Genomic DNA, 20,623 nt, shown 5'->3' with positions numbered 1-20,623 from the left:
AGAGAGAGTTCCTTCTGCAATATGTAGATAATAATCCTGACTTACCTTCTATAGTTGTAACAAGGAACATTTGTTTTATGTACGTGACAAACTCTGAATCCTAGGAAATACTAATCAGATACCAATGCACAGGAATTGGGGACCCACCTAACAAGGACCAGATGCCTTATTTGCAATAGGAGAAAGACAAGCACTGTGTTTTTATACCCACTTTTCAGATGGTTGGAAATGCTACTTCACTTTAACAAATCAGCTGGATCAAGTGACTGAAAAAAACTAATGGGGTTTCCTGATGCTATGTCTGCATTGCCTAAGGTTGGCTCCTCAGTCTAAATTATTTTTAGCAAGTGGCCATGCAGCTTCCGTTATCTGCTTGTTCCAGAACTTGATTCTCAGTCCATTTTTACCACATCTTCCATATCTTCTGCCTTTGATCTTTAATCCTTGCCTGCGTGCCCCAGAACTCTAGCTTGCCCAATCACATTGTCTATCTTTGGCCTTTGGCCTCTGTTTGCTTGTGTCTTGAGTGGAACCTAGTCTGAGACCTGTTGCAAGGCCAAACTACATGATACATGAAATATTACACAGCAGCTCTTTGCCATTATTTATTCATTTATTTTTCTTTACAGTAATCACACTATGGCCTAATCAAGATTAAAATCAACATGGAAGATTTTTTTAAAAAATCCATTTTTGTATTTAATGGTTTGTGCTTCAGAGCTTGGCCAAGGCCTGAGACTGCTAAATAGATGTGAGTTTTTTATTTGTTTATTGTTTGTTCAGCGGGTTTTGCACAACCTTGGCTGATCTTGGAAGCTACACAGGATTGGCGCTACTTGGTTGGGGAACTGCCTGGGAATTCTGGGTTGCAGGCTAGACTGGAACGTAAAACAACAACAACAAAAACCCACATCCTGGAAGAAAGCAGTTATAGAACACTTCCATAACACCAAGAAAGCTGCAGAATTGCTGTAATCGGGAGCTGAGCTCAAACTCAGGAGATTCTTATCTTTTATATGAAGTCCAAATTCTACTAATATGTGTCATCTTGGAACCTGAGATTGATTTCTATTTTCAGTTGATTAAGATGAAGTTCATTACATGTCACTGATTGCCAAATGTGTACTGAATTGTAATAAAAGTATGCTGTTATAGCAAATTCACCTATTATTAACTGGGGGGAAAGCAGTAAGAACAAGCATAGCTAAAGTAACTATGGAATAAAGGGCAGACATTCTCATTTTAGAATGAAGAGCATATTACACTAATGAAAAGCTTAACAAATATTAATTAAAATTAATTTTAAAAGATTAACAAATATAATGAAAGTCTTTATTTGTTACATGCTCACTACTTTCCTGAGAAGTTCAGTCCCCAAGAGGAGCACCATTGGATTTGGTTCTGTTAGGAACAGAGCGTACTGGAAAATGTCTTTTTTAGCATTTTGTTTTCTTTTGAAATATACAAGCAGAATGTAATTGGAGGTAAACAGCAGGCAGTCCTAGAAGACAGCAGGTCCATTACTCCCCATTAGAGGTTTTACATGGCACAAGATGCCTTCAACCACCTCAGAGGGCTCTTTGCTTCCCTCTCTCAACAGTCTCCACATTCAAAACTACAAAAATCTTGTCTCTGATACCATAATCCTTTGTGGGACTGAGGGGAAAAATACTCTCTGCAAGGGACTAAAGGGAGAAAAAACTCTCAAATGACTCAGCCATCTGCTTCTAGAAAGGGCAGAGTTTGTCAGCTGATGTGCAGAAGCCCCAACCTTCTTGATGAGGGGTTCCAGGGCTTTTTTATATAAGCAGGTTCCATCGCCTAAAGTAACCTGTCAGCCCTTCAAGGTAGACCAGACTAGGAAACCAAAGTCATGAAGGCCAATATGACTTTTATTACAAAGGTATAGTAGCAGAATCTTGCAAGTCTGAACACACTTCTCCCCATATCTCCCTTTATCTCGATGAGAACTAGGGAGGCTCTTGTCTGAGACGCTTTCTCAGTTACAATTCTAGCCTGGAGTCAGGTTTCTTTTATCTGACCATTGTCTTGGTTGTAGCTCTTCTTCCTGTTCCTCAAGGATATTCTTTCTGCCCATTACATCCCTGCAGATGGGAGGGTAGCAGCTAATCTGAACTCCTGGAGGATAGGTGAAATACAAACCCAACAAAATGTATTCATTTGCAAAATCCCACACTATAAACAGATGACACAGGAAAACTTGCATAGTCTGAGGAGGCTTCCAAATGGATTTCTAGTACTACTAGTCAAAATATTCTCTGCTGCTGGCCGGTCACTCTTTCCTTTTTGAACAAATGTATAGCAACAACAACAACTCTATGATTCCTTGGCACTTGGTTAGAACCCAAATCATTGGAATCTATCAGTCTAAAGACTGTGATAATCATTGAATGGATAGATAATATTAATAATAATAATATAATAATAAATTAATAATAATTTTATACAGAACAGAAGAAAGCTTTGGACCTTAAAATTGGTTTAAAACTATTTTAAATGAATAAGACATGAGAAAACGAAGGAGATTTACAAGTAAAGATGATATCCAGGCCTTCTGTAAAATTTCACCAATGCGGCAGGACAGTTGCACAATAAAAAGCTCTTTTGCAGAACTTCCATTTACAGATAGACAACTCACAACAGTGCTGTAAGACACTCTCAGGGCCAGCCACAAAACATTTGGTTTTTGAGCCACGACAACAAATGGTGCTCTCTCATCAAAGTGGATTACAAGTTAAGGCCAGCAAAGTTATTTTAGCAAATGAAGGGGAAAGCCTACAAATATCTCTTCCCCCTTTCCTATCAGTAAAAGTTACACCGAAAATTAATTAAATACTTGACAATTTCTTGCCATTTCATGACATCCAGACAGCAGCTGCCTGAAGCTGTCTCATTTTGCCTAACAGCAGGGTCACGTCTAGCCACTAGCTGTCATGGAAAAGCAGGACAATAAACACATTGCTTATTGTTTTTTCTTTCAAAGGTTCAGACTTGACTTATTTTTAGAGAAATACTAAGATTGGTCAACTTCAAAGCAGGACCAGGTTGTGCTAAATGTGTATTTCTAACATTTATTAAAAGTGGAACAAAAGTGGCATTAATTATAAAGTGATTTTATATGTTTGTATTCAAAAATAAGTCTCATTAATTTCAGGCAAGTTGCTTTCAGGCACATACATCCACATGATTTCAGCAAAAAAAGATTCTGAAGAATTGCTTTCAAAATCACACTACTGGAGAAATTTAATCTATGACTTTTTGACAATTGATAAATATCCCCAGTGGTTATTTCATTGCATGCAATTATAGTTGTGCATAATCTAGGATTACAGAAATCCTTATCCACTGAGGCAAATGGATATCCTATTTGAATGTGACTGACAGTTTCAAATCAAATCTAAATTATCAGAACACATTGGAACGAAGATTTTCAACTGAGCAAAAAGGAACATTTATTTTGTTCCCATGTCATCCATTCATATGGTGGAATTGATTCCCTCACTGTGATAGCAAAAGCAATTCAGACTTTTGATCAAAGACAATCTCAGTCCCATCTGTCTTGCTCACCATCTAAAGCCAAGGCCAGTGCCACTTCCAGCCTGAATTGTTTCAGGACACAATAGACAAATAATTGCATTATTTTTCAATAACTTGATTATAAGCCTTTTAAGAAGAGTGTGATGTATTTCTTCTTCAGCCTAATTGAGATCAATCCCCTTTTCTCCCATGTGCAAAGAGTCTGTGTGTAAAGGAAATTAATTTGGTTATAATCAGCTCAGAGTTGGAGCCTTCCCAACTCAGAAAAATAAAGCAGAGATGCCTTGGGTCAAACATCTCACTCTCTCTTAAGAAAGAGGTAAAAACCAGCAGCCACTGTGGCCACTGGCTCCTTAACACTTCCGCTTCATGAGCTGCACTGGCCACAGCGAGCTTCCAAGTGCAATTCCAGGTGCTGGTTACCACTTACAAAGCCCTTCGTAGCATATGGCCTGGTTGCCTGAGGGACCATCTGTTTTCTGCAGTTTCTGCCTATCTCATACAATCCAGCCGAATCAGCATGCTCCAGGTCCCACTGATTAAACAGTGTCACCTGATGGGGCCCAGGAAGCATGTCTTCTCTGTCATAGAGCTTGACCTTTGGTGCAGTCCCCACACTGGCCTTATTTAAGGTCCCCACGAAGCCCTTAAAACCTGGCTCTTCCCCCAGGTCTTTGGCCAGAGTGGGTAGCTAACACACTGTCAGATGAATCTGATGCTCTTTCCAGGCATTTCCCTATGTATGCTTTGCACTGTATTGTTTTATTAAACTCTTTTATCTTGTATGCCACCCAGAGTTGCAATGAAGTCAGGTGGCCTATCCATTAATAAATGAATAATCAGTTGATCCAGGGGAGAGGCAGAGCGGAGAGGTCATTGGCCCATGTCCTATGCCAATGACCTCATGCTCTGTGATGAATAATGAGGTCCTGAGGCTACGCTACCATACCCTTTCTGCTCTTCTGAATAACCAGGAAGGGTGCTGGTAGCCACAGCCTTTCCTATGCCAATCTTCGCAGCTCTCCATCTCTCTGCCTGCCTTAACAATAGGTTTTAGTTAATTGGTGGGAAAGGGATAACGCAATCCTTTTGGCTGTGTATTGAGTTCCCGTAACAGATAGAAAAGATTGCCATTCAAAGATCAGGAATGGTCAGCAATATTATCCATGGCATCTTGACCAATATAGAGAAGGGGTACTGATGATGGGTGTTACGAAAAGGCAGCAAGTTGTTCATTTACTTAGTACTGTATTTTAATATCAAGCAAAGGGAAAAGGTCTGTGTGGGAATTTCCTTTTGGCCTGAGATGCCAAGAAAAGTTGACTAGCCCACAAAGTATCTCGGACCAGCCTTGATTTCGTTCCTATCAAAGTAGTATGAGATTATCCAGTCCCTTTTTTGTTACTGTAGTAACACATAGAGCCAGTTTGGTGTAGTGCTGAAGGCAAGTCACAAGTCACTTGTGGCCATATAAATTAGATAGATAAATAAACAAACAAAAAGTAAGTAAATAAATAAAGGCACCAGACTAGAAACCAGGAGACTGAGAGTTCTAGTCCCATCTTGGGCACAAAGCCAGCTGGGGGACCTCCAAGAAAACTGCAGGGACTTGTCCAGGCAGTCACCAGGAGTCAAGACTCGGAAGCACAAATATATGCACACACACACACACACACACTGGACCTTGATTTATTATTTTATTTCCCCCCCACCTCTTATTGTGGATATTGTTTGTCCTTATTATTGGTGAGGGTCTGTTTCATTAAATAAAATAAAGGGGGAGGAGGAGGAGGAAGAGGAGGATGCTCCTGAACACTGGAAGCATGCGTTTTTTCTGTCACTAAGTGAACCAAGTATTTGCTGCTGGTTGAAATCCTCCATTTTGACCAGAGGGCACCTGTGGTATTGTTAGCAAAGAAAAATGCTAGGAGATAACAGCAGTAATTCTGCCACAAACCCACTGATTTCTCTTCAGTTCTGCAGTAGCGTTCACAAAATGGAGCCACACATCTCCATTTCCTTGCATTTTCTAGAAGGCAAATAGTTTTTCAAAGTTCAGGCTCTCATTTTTAAGAGCAAACCTGGCCACCTTACCCACTGGAAAAGCATCATTAAGGGAAAGTAGAAATCAAAGATCTATATAGAATCTTTCCAATGCATCATACCATTCCGTTCCTTTAACTCCTTTGAAAATTAAAAAACAGGGACATTTATATAGAACAAGTCTTGGAGCAAACGAAAGACAGTCTCTCTGGGAGTGAGAGTGAAGATGCCTTATGTTGGCCAATGAAGCAAAGGCAGAACATTTGGCGCAGCATGATCTTTGAATGGAGCGTTTAATTCTCTCTCTTATTATAATTATTGTGAAATGACATCCCCTTTTGAGCTGACTTCCTCAAGCTGCCTCATCCAGTGCCAGTGAGAACTGCATCCTCTAAGGAGGTGACTCTGTTTTTCCATCCTCTGCATATTCTCATTTGCATTAACAATGCAATTGCCGCCTCGTTGATGGGAATGGCGAGAATGATGCCCAGAGCGTTCAAACAAGCAGGAGTGAGTGGGATGCCCCCCACCCTGGGCTTCTGAGGCGTGAAAGTCAAGGAGATCCAAGAGGAACATCCCCTAGGTGATCCTAAGCGGTTGCCTATGATAACTCTGGATAGGGCTATCTTGCTCACTTAGCAGGTGGAAGCTTAGCTGTTTGCATTGCTATCTTTCAGCACACATTTAACTGCTTGGATTGCTGAGGGCTGAAAGAAGAATATGTTGGGGGGGAGTTATGGCTCAGTAATAGACTATAAATGCTGGCTTCTATCTCCCCCATTACACGCACCGATAGCTACGCAAAGCAGCATTTATATTTGATGGGAGAAGGGGAAAACATGTTAGCACTTCAGAATAGAAAACTGACAGCCATGTTGGTTTGTAAAGAAAAAAAATCCACTCGCAGAACAATATCTTCTTTATTAGGACCAAGAAAAATGGCATATAAGAGCAAATTCCAGAAGGTTCTCCAGAACTCTTCATTGGACAAGATATTACAAAAGCAGGAGATGGGAAGAAAGAGAATTGGTGTTTGAGGTTCAGTATTTGGGGTGGGAGAGGAGAAGAAGTGTGTGCGCTCAGCTGCAACCTGGCCAGGAGGAGCTCCAGGTGGCTGATGATGTCAAAGAGCTCCAGAGTGGGAGGCATGGATGCCCAGTAAGAGTCTAGTGATGGCAGCCTTGACAAGAGTCTGGAAGAGGCCTTGGAGCGTTGGTGGTGGGTTGACCCAGTAGATCAGGGAAAATAAAGCCTCAAGGCCTAGGCAGAGCAGCACCAGTAACACCAGCAGCAGCCCACAGCACCACCAGTTACAACAGGCAACAGAAAGAGTAAAGACAGCCAGAGGAGAACTGGGAATGAAGAAACTGTTCTTTCCCACCCCAGAGTCTGGGGAAACAACCAGGGCTAACTAAGTCCCCAGTAATTGCTAGCAAGTAACCACCATCAAAGGCTGGCTGCAGGAAAAATGGGAGAAAGACAAATGAGAGATGACAGGATGATTATAGGAAGATGTAAGGGTAGGATATAGCTACAGTTACAGCTTTAAGAATATAAAAAGTAAAGCTGAAGAAATTGGAGTATGAAATAAGAAAATGCATGTAGAAACATAGGCTTAAGGAAATAAACAATAGTAGAAACTAGGAATAACAATAGTATAAGAATAGGGGAATAATATATGAGATAGGATGTAGCAGGCAGATAAGAGCAAGCATAGTGAAATGGAAAATAGAGTCACACCCCCTTCTGAGAGCAAACAATGACATTTATCAGGACCCCAAAGCATGCCTTTTCTGTAGCAGTGCCTGTCCTCTGGAATTTATTTATTTTTATTTACCTGTTTCAGCAGCGAGATCTGCAGTTTAAAATCAGTCTCCAAATGGAGATTATGAACTAAGTATTGGCAAATTGTTCAGGCAATCTTGTGCAATGGCTTCCCCATCCCCAATATTACATTAAAATTCTCTATGCTCCCAGCAATCCTATCCTTTCAATCTTGTACCAGGATAAGGAAATATGAGATTGTAGCAATGTTCTTGTCTGAAATCTCACAATAATGCATACAATAAGACTGAAATCTCATGAGATTTAGCAATCTTGTGGGACTGTAACATTTTTCCAATTTGTATATCATTTTTTATTTAATTTTGGGATGCTGCAAAAGCTGTTTTGTTGACTGTAGTTGTAATCTGAGTGTATTAGTTGGTGTAGAGGTTATAGGTATGAGCTTTCAGAGATAAAGGATAAAGGCTGAAACAGATCATTTTCCAATTTTTGAAAACATAAAAGCGATTTGTCTCCAGTCTATCTCTTGCCATGGGCAAAGTATGTAACATCAGAATATTGGAGAGATCTATGATTTTTCTGCACATACAGTACTGTGCAAAAGTTTTAGGCAGGTGTGAAAAAATGCTGTAAAGTGAGAATGCTTTCAAAAATATCTATTGTAATTGTTTATGTTTATCAGTTTATAAAACGCAAAGTGAGCAAACAGAAGAGAAATTCAAATCAAATCAATATTTGGTGTGACCACACTTTGCCTTCAAAACAGCATCAATTCTTCTAGGTACACTTGCACAGAGTTTTTGAAGGAACTTGGCAGATAGGTTGTTCCAAACATCTTGGAGAACTAATCACAGATCTCCTGTGGATGTAGGCTGCCTCAAATCCTTCTGTCTCTTTATGTAATCCCAGACAGACTCAATGATGTTGAGATCAGGGCTCTGTGGGGGCCAAGCCATCACTTCCAGGACTCCTTCCCTGATGGTATGGCATGATGGATAAGTATTTGCCTGTATTTCTCAGCTTTGAGGACTCCATTGATCCTGACCAAATCTCCAACTCCATTTGCAGAAATGCAGCCCCAAATGTGCAAGGAACCTCCACCATGCTTCCCTGTTGCCTGCAGACACTCATTATTGTACTGCTCTCCAGCCCTTCGGCGAACAAACAGCCTCCTGCTACAGCCAAATATTTCTAATTTTGACTCATCAGTCCAGAGCACCTGTTGCCATTTTTCTGCACCCCAGTTCCTATGTTTTCATGCATAGCTGAGTTGCTTAGCCTTGTTTCCACATCGGAGGTATGGCTTTTTGGCCACAATTCATCCATGAAGATCACTTCCGGCCAGACTTCTCCAGACAGTAGATGGGTATACCTGGGTCCCACTGGTTTCCACCAGTTCTATGCTGATGGCACTGCTGGACATCTTCCAATGTCAAAGGGAAGTAAGCATGATGTGTCTTCCATCTGCTGCATTAAGTTTCCTTGGCCAACCACTGTGTCTACGGTCCTCAATGTTGCCTGTTTCTTTGCGCTTCTTCAAAAGAGCTTGAACAGCACATCTTGAAACCCCAGTCTGTTTTGAAGTTTTTGCCTGGGAGAGACCTTGCTGATGCAGCATAACTACCTTGTGTCTTGTTGCTGTGCTCAGTCTTGCCATGGTGTATGACCTGTGACATGAAACTGCCTTCCACAGCCTCACCTTAGTAGCAGAGTTTGGCTGTTCCTCACCCAGTTTTAAGCCTCCTACACAGCTGTTTCCATTTCAGTTAATGACTGTTTCAACCTGCATATGAAATTGATGATCATTAGTACCTGCTTGGTATAATTGGTTCATCATACACCTGACTCTAATCCTACAAGATCCCTGACTTTGTGCATGTATACAAAGTGTACAAGTGTAAGAATTGATGCTGGTTTGAAGCCAAAGGGTAGTCACACCAAATATTGATTTGATTTAGATCTTTCTTCTGTTTGCTCACTTTGCATTTTGTAAATTGATAAACATAAACAATTACAATATATATTTTTGAAAGCATTCTTACTTTACAGCATTTTTTCACACCTGCCTAAAACATTTGCACAGTACCAAAGAAACAGCCAACTAATTAAGATCTTCCAAATCTGGCTGGAAATGGAGATGGAAACGAAAACTTGACTGGAGCTCAGTAAGCCCTACAGCAAAATCAAATAGGAATTTAAATACCCCACATGGGTGAAAGGACACTATTGCAGTATTTATTTGTTGTAGACAAAGTACAGAGAGGCAGGACTGAAAGATACACTGTGAACTGGGACCATACTTTGTAGCTAACCATGACTGAAGAAACAGATTTCTCTTGGCTTATCAGATGAACAGATTGACGAGCTTATGAAACTTTTTCCTTAAAACAGGGTGTGCAACCTGTGGCCCATGGGTTGCATACTGCCCCAACACCTGTTGGAATTCAACTTTACATGCACTGGCTTCTTGTACCTATTGTCTACCCTTCAAAGTAGGCCAGGTCAGGAAAAAGACAGAGGAAGGATTTCAAGAATACTACTTTACTGTTGCAGGGTATAACAGCAGAATCTGGAAAGCCTACCAGACTATCTCTCTGCCACCTCTTACACCAACAGTCTCAAGGTAGGTTATTTGGGGTTTCTTTCTTATGCCTTCTCCCTTCCCAGTATTGAGTTATCACTTGTTTTCTCTTAATATTTTGCATTCCTTCCTCAGGGTTCTCTCCCTGCTCTTTTGTACCTATAAATTCATTAACCACTAGAGACTGTAGTCGTAGTTAATACTGTGGAGGGACTCTGCACTTTTACTTTCTTTCTGGGTCTAAAATGCTTACTTTGGACGTCTCTACTTATATTGTCTCCTATTGGTTAAATGGATGTTCTCGGAGCTTTCTTTCATCACTTCCTTCCTCTCTTGGTTCAGTTCTCCTTTTCTTTTGACCCCAACTGCTAACTTGCACTTTCTCCTGAATGGAGGAGCACGCACTAAATGTTCTTAGCTGTAGACCAGAAAACTCAAGCTTTCCTGTCACCATGTTTTTTTTTCTCAAATAAAGCTTCTATTTATTTTTCTTTCATGCAAGCAGCAGCCCCAAGAATGCTTTCTTATAAAAGTTATACTCCTAACTTCAGTGTTTTTCTCTGCATGCATTCTGTCTGCTGTATAAAACTATCTGCTGTGTAACAATCCCCCATTTGCAGGCCAGCCCCGCTTTCCTGCAAATTCAGCTGCTGCTGCTGAATTTTGGTGGCAATTTTTAGCAGGGCAGTTTTCATTTTTTTTGTGAAAATAACATTGGCATTGGGAGTGGGAGGCCTCAATACCTATTACCATCCTTGAAGTTCTCCTCCAAGAGTAAAAATGGGCTTGAACAATTACAGTAGACTCCTATCCCTTCCAGCCCTCCAGAATGATAGGAGGCAGAGTTACAGTCTCAGCTCCTCAAATATTGTCTCCCCACTGCTTTAAATTCTTGCTTTCCTCTTGGAAAATAGCCTTGCATTGCCATTATTTGTTATAATTACTCAATCTTCCTTTGCTTTAGGAGGAAGGGGACAATTGAACATATTTATCAAGCCTCTCAGCTAAAAAGTAAACATTTGGTTTTCTACCCTGAAATGTGCTTGAGGTTATCTTGCCAATAGCTTCCGTGGGAGATTTGCTATTGAGTTTCCTGGGGAAACATTTGCTGGCGACTGCCAGGTTTACATTGTTCTCAGTGATGCTTTTTAAAAAAACAAGATATTGCTGGAGTTCTTTCTATGGTAGTTGCACCCCTATACCTCTGATTCACAATCTGATTTAACATAATGGCAAAAGAATACAATACCATGGTAACTTATGACACAAAGCTGACTACCCAGCATGTATGCAATCAATGCTTTCCTTTCAGTAATAGCTGCCTAATGATCAGTGAGTCAGAAAGCCTCACCAAAGCTTAGATTTATTTTATTATTGTTGTTAATGTCATTGTTCCCCAACCTAGTGCTCTCCAAATGAGTAGGGACTAGAACTCCCAAGTTCCTGCTAAGTCTTGGCCAACAGGTGTTTGAGAATTATGGGAATTACAATCTTAACACATCTAGAGGATGCCATAGTATGGATCCTATGTGGGAAGGAATGCTGCCTTACAAATTTTTAAAAGGTATATACAAAAAAAGGAGCGGGCAACTTAAATGCTTTCAACAAAATCCATCTGTCTCACAAAAGCAACATCTCAGCAGTGAGGAAGATCTGTAAAGGCTAGTTAAAAGCACAAAGAAAGAGTTCTGCATCACAGTCAGCCTTTGTTTTCCTTTGCACTTTGTGTTATACCTAAGCTTCCCAAATTAATAACACATCTTAATGTGTGAATGAGTAGAAACCTTTGTAATGGGAGAAGCAATGCTGAAGCAAGGCTAGGAATGTCACAAGGAGCACATGAAAAAATAGGTGTGAATATCAAGGACAAGTTGGGTCTTTGGACAGGGCCCTGGCAAGTTGTAAGACAAGGAATATCAGTAAAGCTGAGAAAAGGGATGGAATGTCAGATATACCAGACACAGATTCAGGAAGTTATGAGAAAAGTGACAAAAAATAACTAAGATAATATTCTCACAATAAAGAGAGATTTTATATAACAAATGACAGTAAGGGCAAGATGACCAAGCCAAGCCAAGATGCTGAAATAAGCACCAGATTCCTGGATATATGCTGACCATAAACAAAACAAAAACAATGTAGATAAAACCTGATAAATATTGCAGAAACATTAGCCTGAAAGCTATATTTGCAACCATCCATGAGTGAAATATTCTCTAGTTAAAGTTCTGTACCCTTCTTTGGGGATGCTAGTAGGACATAATGAGAAACAGTATGAAATGTTTCAAACTATCTCAAAGAAACCTTGAGATTGGATAGGCCAGATGCATTTCAAATGCTTCCTCAGTGGCCTCAGATCTTAACACCTCACCAAAAACATATTTCCAGTTAATGTATTGTCGAAGGCTTTCACAGCCGGCATACGATGGCTGGTGTGGGTCTTCCGGGCTGTGTGGCCGTGTTCTGGAAGTTTTGTTTTCTAACGTTTCGCCAGCATCTGTGACCGGCATCTTCAGAGAGCAGGAGCATAGACAGGAGCAGTTCTGAGGAGAGAGAACTGCTCCTGTCTGTGCTCCTGCCCTCTGAAGATGCCGGTCACAGATGCTGGCAAAACATTAGGAAACAAAACTTCCAGAACACGGCCACACAGCCCGGAAGACCCACACCAGCCATATTTCCAGTTACATTACTGACAGTAGCACATGTATTAAGAAATGGTAACTAAGCAGAAATGGTTAACTTATGGCAATATCCTTGATATTCATGAAGGAGAAATTAAAATAAAATTAAGAGAGGATATGATATCTCAAAAACATTTGTGTCACTGGTTTTCATATGTACAACTTGGAGAAAGATTTAAAGTTGATAAAAAGATATATGGTTTTGAACAAAACAAAGCCAGTTTTGAAACTGAATTGTGTATCAATGAAGAACATCTTATTGCTAAAATGTATAAGCTTTTGTTGAGATTTGAAACAGAAGACAAACAAATTAAAGATTATATGATAAAATGGGCTAACAATTTTGGACATAATATACAAATGGAATAATGGGAAAATATGTGGACGAAAGGGCTAAAATTTACATTGTGTTATAATTTGAAGGAGAATTTTTATAAAATGATGTATAGATGGTATTTGTCGCCAAAAAGATTATCCAAAATGTATAAAGGGGTTTCAAATATATGTTGGAAATGTGAACAACAAGAAGGGACTTTTTATCATCTTTGCTGGACATGTAATAAGGCTAAAAAATTTTGGACCCAATTCATATATTAATTCAGCAGAACTTGAAGGTTAATATACAGTTAAAACCAGAGACTTTCCTTTTTGGACTGATGGATAAACAACTGGGAAAAGCTCATGGACCTTTGTTTTTATGTATAACTGCAGCTAGACTTTTATATGCTCAAAGGTGGAAAGACTCGACATTACCTACAATGGAAGAATGGATTGTGAAGATGATGGAGTTAGCTAAGATGGCAAAATTGACAGCTTTGCTTAGAGAAAAAAACTTTATTGCCAATTGGAAGCCCCTTTTGGACTTTTTGCAGGAGACAGAAAAAAATGAAATTATGATTTATGGATTTGACAATTAGTTAAAATAATAGGTTATACAAAATATGTTTGTTAAGATGTAGTAAGAGGTCACTATATGGTTTATCTATATCTGGTGTATAAGAAGTCAGAAGTCATTCGTTTTGTAATTTTTCCTTTTTTTCTTTTTCTTTAATTTTCATCACTTTTGTATTCCTTCTTTATCTCTAACTCTTGTTCTCTATTTTTCTTTTTGATTATTAGTTCATGTTTGCTTTTATCTGTATGTTTTTAATAACTTAATAAAGTTCTTATAAAAAAAGACAGTACTAGAGTATTCAATTGTTGATGAGGAATCAACTGGCATGCCCAGGTCTACTACCACCCCCAAATTTAGCTCTCAGAAATTGTATTTCTTTTAGACTTTTTTGGGGGGGGGGCGATTATCTTTTGTAACAGTATTTACTCCTGAGCAATTTTTCTATAGTATTTAAATTGTCTGAAGTTTACATTGTGGCTAGTAAGGAGTCGACCTCATACGCTAACATCTCATGGGCAATCAAAGGAAATGAATCCCTTGTAAGCAAGAGAGCCAGCATGGACATCATGTACCCACAGAAGGAGACTTCTTTAATATCATCCTTGGAGGTGGCAAAACACACTCCTGTAAAGGGGGAAGCAGTTTCAGCTTGAAGGCATGCCAGGTTGTGCGTACCATGTCAAAAACAACACTCCCAAAGTAGGCAGGGTCTGTTTTTGGCAAGGGGGTTCAGGAGTTTTAAGGGGTAAAATGGGTTGTGTAAACATGTATGAAGCTTAAGACACATCTTTCACTATTTAACTCTCAGAAGCCTAAAAATATCCCCAGGTTTGTGGCCCCAATCACTGTGGGAAGGCTCTGAGAGCCACAAAAGGAGTCTGGGAGACTGTTATGCTCCAATGTCAGAGAGAAAGAGAGAATCGTTTTGTGATGTTCTCCTGCCTCTTTCTCCCCAGTTTTGGTGATGTAAGCACAAATAGCTGAATGAATTACAACAGGAATGAATACAGTGTTACTGAGGTAAAAATAGGATTGTTTGACCTGTATTGATAACATTTCAGCGTATAAAATATGCTGAAGATAAAAAATAATGTTTGATGATTTTTATTATTTCTATGTGAATTTTAACATTTTGTGTCTTGTTACATCCCACCCAAAGTTCATCTGGATTGGGGTATGCTTTAAATCTTGTGAAAGCCAATAAACAAACTTTACTCATTGAAGCTAAGTTAAACACAGTGGCCACAAAACATCACAAGCTAAAGCCCATAATCCAGCCATTTAAAGGGAGTTTGGTACCAAAAGCACAACCAAATAATAGGACCTGGGGACATAGATCTCCCCTCCTTTTACATTCTGACAAATGATATTCAGTAGTAGACAGATTCTGAACATACAGCTGGTAGCTTGCCATCATGATTAACCACATTTCAGAGTCCCATACTTCAGATATAAAGTATTACTACTAAATGCGTAGTTACATGACAGATATTGCCTGAAGGTAAAATTAAATATCTTTACTATTTAGTGTGTAGTAAAAATTTAAGAATGGAACAAATTATTTGCAGAGCTCAGGGAATTCCAGAATGTGGTAGAACCATGAGGCTGGCCAAAATATGTAAGGCAAGAAATAAGGCTTTTTAGGAACAAAAAGAAAGACAAAACTAGAGTCTTTTTCAGTCTTAAAAATTACTGGAGCATTAGGAAGCACCACTGAAAGTTGCCTCAGTTAACCAAGTGCCTGGAAAGGGTCTTTTGGATTTGGCTTTCAGCTCTGTATTCACAATGCAGAGTTCTGAAGTTTGTTATTTATTTCTTCATTTATTCAAAATTAATGTTCCATTTATGCCTCACCTCTTTTTCCCCCACTGATCTTTCCATTCTTTTCGTTTCTGTTCATCTAGGCAGAAAAGACTGGTGTTAGTTGTGTGGACTTCACCTAGAAGCGTCCCAGGAGGTCAAGAAGTTCAAGATACGGAAAAAAAGAACTAACCCCCCCGCTTGCTCTTTAAAACAATATGTTTTTAGGTGGGAACATGTATAGAGGTAATAAAAGTACATGTAACTTGAATTCTAGTATTTTTTACCAAGTAAAATTACTAGAGACACTTCTGCACACCCATTACTCTTGCTTCGCTTCCCCTCTGCACCAGTCTTGTGAGAGTGTCCTCACTCCCCCATGGTCTGTGAAAGGACAGAGTGTTGGAGCATCTTGACTGTAGGAGGCAGGCAGGGGAACACCTCAGGAGCTGAGGGAATTCCATGTTGCAGGAAACGACTCATCCTGCAGCTCCAGGAAATACCGCAGACTTACCTTCACAGCTGTGCATTGTGAAGACATCTGGAAGTTCTGTTACTTCTGGGGAGTCACAGGACAAGCATTCCTGCAGGTGGAAGGGGCCTAACAGCACAACTGGGTTAAATGGGGTTATTTCCAGGTAATTGATTAAAACAGGAAATCTTTTAGTGGCTGAAGGCCATATTTAATATGGGGAGGGGATGTGTTGATGATGGATTGAGGATTCAACTTTTTTTTGGCATCAGAATGATGCAAAGTAGGTGCACTGATTCTCCATGAAGTTTTCTGCTAGCTATCTGTCTGTCTGTCTACCAACTATCGATTTCTCTCTCTCTCTCTCTCTCTCTCTCTCTCAAAAGTTGGTTACAAGATACAACTCTGTCTACTTATCTATATCTTATATACTTACCTACCATCTCTCTCTCTCTCTCCCCCCCATCTATCTACTGTTATCTATCTATCTGTCTGTCTGCCTGCCTGCCTGCCTGCCTGCCTGCACACATACCTTAAAAACTGCTGCCCCAATTACATCACTATACTGCTTGTAGTAGCCTTCAGTGGCCTCCCACTAAATAAAGTCTGGCTGTTGGAGGCAGAAACTTTCTTGCCCCTGAGTTAAAGAATCAGAGTTTACATTTGGAAAAATTCAATGCTGAATGACAATGAGCATGCTAATGTCAGAAAACGACAGACACGGGTTTGGTTGTCCAGTAGACAGAAGTTTTTATTGGGCACGTTTGCAAAGGTGGGTCCCTCCCGCAGCAATGGAGGAACCCCGAAGCAAGGTCTGACAGGTTTTTATACCCCCTATCTGTCCTCCCCCTCCTACGAGGGCTTGGCTCACAATCTCACCTTTTTTACCGCCCCGGAGCGCCGCTAATTAACCGCAAAACCGCAGACATTCCACTTTCCGAATCCAATCAGCACAATACACATTCCAATCCCCACTTGACCCGACGGCCGCCCCCTGCCGTTTCTCTTCACTCTGGTGCGAACGTGCCTCTTGCCTGCAGTCTTTCCTCCCTCCTGCCGTCCCTCTCCACTCTGGTGCGAGTGTGCCTTCTGCCCATCCTCCCTCCTGCCACCCCCCCAAGGCTGCCCCATGGTGCACAGCGCTCTCCCCTAGCAAACATGGTTCGTTTGAGGCCCTCACTTCTCCCTGCCTTCTCACAATCCCCCCTTTTTCTTTTCACGCCTCTGTTGGGCCTCAAACGTGGCTAACAGGATTGCTCCCTCGTCCCGGACCCGGGGCTTCACACACTGGGACAGGTAATTCCCACAAGCAGGGAGGCATTGCATTAAGCAACATACTAGGACCAGTAAGGCAATGAAGCCAATAGCTAGTACAGAAAGTTGTTTTAACCAAGCAAAGTTAGGTAACCAACTAGTGAGCCACGACCAATTCCATCCCTCTGGATCCTCGGATATGCGAGAGGCTAAGGTCTTCAACTTGGCTAGTTTTGCTTCAATATAATTCTCATTGTTGGTTAGGTTAAAGCAACAAAGACCTTGAAAAGATTCACAGCCTTGTCCGGCCCTTAATAGGAGATAGTCTATAGCTATCCGATTTTGAATGACCGCCCTCCTGATCTCAGTGACTTCTTCAGTGAGGGCTGCAATGAGAGAGGATGTAAGGTTGACACTTTTAGCCAGGAGGCAGGCCACCTTCCTTAGGTCCAGGTAAGCCCTTCCACTTAGTGCAGGAACCCCTACTAAGGAGAGGGCCAGAGCCATGGCTTCTGTTTCGGACAAGAGTGTCACATCACTCTCACAATCAGATGGCAGCTCCCTTTTTCTTTTTTCTTTTGATGGGTGCGCTTGTATTGGAGGCAGGGCATATAGAGAGGTCAGGCGCCCTATGGCACAAGGGCCCCCTGAACTATAGGCTGGAACATAGGTGTAAGCTTCATGTCCACATAACAAAAAGAAACCTTTAGGTAGGTATAGAGGGGTTGAGGCGTAAGGGATATTATAGATCCCTCCACAAGTGAAAGCAGGACCTTTTGAGGGCAGTGGGTGGGTACGGTTCTGGGTATTGTTGAAATATACACATTGAGTTGCATTGGTTATCCCCAAGAGATTTAGAGCCATTTGCCTTTGATTAGTCCAGGGTCTTGGTGTGGGAGAAGACCCAAAATGATAGAACATCCCCCCCCACGGGGATCATCCCCAGTGATATCAATATTCGCTATCTGAGTAACATTCTTCAATGCTTCCAAGCTGATGGGCATTCCAAAGAAACAGGTGGAGGTGACACCATTCACAGTCAAGAGTTGCCCCACACAAAAAGTTGTGCTGTTCAAAGCTGTCTGTGCCAATTCTACAAAAAAATTGTTGTTAGAGCTGTGCTGTAGAGCATCTAAGCAGTGACATAACAGAATAACCTGGATGCAAGCCTTTATGTTGGTCATCTCCTCCCCTGCCTTAGTTCAGTTCCTTTTAAGTTTTACTTTGAGTCCGTCTCCCGGTTGGGCAGTCCACGGTCGGGGGTCGGGAGCTCGCTTAACCCGATGGTAGTGGGTCCAACCCCCCTGTCGGGTCCGAACCGCTGATTCAGTTGTCAGGAGAACTTGGTATGGTCCCTCCCAAGACGGCTTCAGCTTCTCATCCTTCCACGTCTTTATCAGGACCCAATCCCCTGGCTTGTGGGGGTGTTGGTCTTCCAGCAAGGGGGGCCGCTGAGCGAGGAGTCCCTGTTTTCTTAAAGATAAGAGAGATTGTGACAGTACCAGGAGATACTTTCTCAGGAAGGCATCCTTTAGCTCGGGGATAGGCTCTCCCATTGGAGCCAGGAAAGGTCTTCCCATCATCAGCTCGAATGGGGAGACCCCCACATCCTTGCGAGGGGCTGTCCGCATTCGAAGCAGGGCAACCGGAAGTGTCTTTGTCCAAGGTAGCCCTGTTTCCAATCCCAGTTTGGTGAGATGTTGCTTCAATACCCCGTTAGCTCTTTCCACTTTCCCACTGGATTCAGGATGCCAAGGGGTGTGGAGTTCCCATCGAACCCCCAGGCTTTGCATGACCTCCTGCAGCACCTTGTGGGTGAAGTGGGTCCCCCTGTCAGAATCCAGACTCTCTACTATCCCATACCGGGGGACGATCTGTTCCAGGAGAACTTTTGCTACTACCTGTGCAGTCGCCCTCCGGCTGGGCACCGCTTCCACCCAGCCAGTGAGGTGATCTTTGAGTACCAACAGGTACTTCAACCCAGCCACAGGAGGGAGTTCCGTAAAGTCCACCTGGACTCGCTGAAAGGGCCATACTGCCAAGGGCCTTCCTCCCCTCTCCCTTCTCCTCATGGCTTTGCGATTGGTTTTCTGACAAATCAGGCATTTCCAGCACACAGCCTGCGCCTCTGTCCACATCCCCAGGCTCCAGTATCACGGCTTTACAGTGTCTATCAAAGCCTGCACCCCCCAGTGAGACCCTTCGTGCAGTTTCTCCAACATCCCCCTCATGTCAGCACGGCTCACTACTGGGGTCCCCTCAATTGTAACCCAACGACCTGCTTCCTCCCTGCAACCTTCCCTTTCCAGCAGCACCTCGTCCAACTTCCCCGGCGTCCAAGCCGGAGGTTCTTCTATTTGGGGGATTGCAATCATGATGGCAATGGGGACACCCTCCGCTGCCTCCTTTGCTACTCGATCAGCAAGTCGGTTCCCTCTTGCCTCCATCGAGTCCCCCTTCTGATGTCCCATTATATGCACCACTGCAATCCTGTCGGGTTCTTGAAGAGCTTCCATCATCCCCTCTATCAGTTGCCGAGCTTTCACCTCCTTCCCAGCAGTTGTGAGTAAACCCCGTTCCAGCCAAATTTTCCCAAAAGTGTGCACTACTCCCCAGGCGTATCGCGAGTCTGTGTAGACGGTGAGGGACACTCCCTTTCCCAACTCTAGTGCCCGTTTCAAAGCGTGCACTTCACACAGCTGAGCTGACCAGTCCGCTGGTAGTGCCCCCTTCTCTATTGTCTCTCCCTCCGCCGTCACTATCACATATCCTGACTTCCTTTGTCCCTGCTCTACTCGGCTAGACCCATCCACGAACCAGACCTCACCCTCCTCCAGCGGGACCTCCTGCAGGTCCTCCCGGGTCTTTGTTTGCAGCTGCAACAGGGTGGAGCACTCGTGCTCCGCCGGCTCCCATTCTTTCCGCTCCCCCACAAGAAACTCCGCTGGGTTCAAATTCCTGTCTGTTCCTACCACCACATCAGGACTTATCCGGAGAACTGTCTCATATTTCAACATCCTCCCTTCTGTCATCCAAGCAGCCGCCTGCTGACTAAGCACACTTAAGATCTGATGGGGTGAATGGACAATCACGGGGCTCCCAAAAGTGAGTTTTTTTCCTTCTGTTACTAGCACAGCAGAGGCAGCCACTGCCTGCACACAAGTCGGCCATCCCCTCACCACTGGTTCTAGGGCTTTGCTCAGGAAGGCCACTGGTTGATATTTCCCAGCCCGTCTCTGAGTCAGCACTCCAATGGCGGTTCCCCCATGGGCTGTAACGTATAGGTGAAAGGGGAGGGCCAAGTTCGGTAGAGCCAGAGCCGGGGCCGTCACCAGGCTCCTTCGTAATTCCCCCACTTCTCTGTGTCCCTGTCTGTCCATTCTACCCTGTCAGATGATCCTTTCAACTTCTCATACAGAAACTGAGCCTTGCTCATGTACTCATCTATCCATAGCCGGCAATATCCTACTAGACCCAGAAACCGCCGCACCTCCGTTTTAGTATGAGGGGCTTCAACTGCATTATCCCCTGTATCCGAGAAGGATCAATCAACT

General features: G+C 42.4%; 1 protein-coding gene across 5 annotated transcripts in view; it reads left to right on the top strand.

Moving 5' to 3' along the window:
- Nucleotides 1–15,577, top strand: part of LOC148215089 (uncharacterized) — a 43,053-nt gene extending 27,476 nt beyond the window's left edge. For 2 of the 5 annotated variants that reach the window (XR_015797243.1, XM_088146590.1), the window contains 2 exons: nt 9,940–10,009; nt 15,448–15,577. Coding sequence is in view for 1 of the 5 variants with exons in the window: in XM_088146590.1 (XP_088002716.1) it covers nt 9,940–10,009; nt 15,448–15,535 (158 nt within the window). In the remaining 4 variants the exon portion in view is untranslated. Of the gene's footprint in view, nt 1–9,777; nt 9,902–9,939; nt 10,010–15,447 lie in introns of those variants that run through there. The other 3 variants (XR_015797247.1, XR_015797245.1, XR_015797246.1) reach the window with 3 other exon arrangements.
- Nucleotides 15,578–20,623: the final 5,046 nt, after the last annotated feature.

Source organism: Python bivittatus, unplaced genomic scaffold (genome assembly GCF_059951505.1).
Source record: "Python bivittatus isolate LINGU-HERP-01145 unplaced genomic scaffold, Pbiv_v1 ctg000480_np1212, whole genome shotgun sequence".
Classification (NCBI taxonomy): Eukaryota; Metazoa; Chordata; class Lepidosauria; order Squamata; family Pythonidae; genus Python; species Python bivittatus.
Note: the sequence above shows the minus strand (reverse complement) of the source record. Positions and strands in the feature narration are given on the sequence as shown.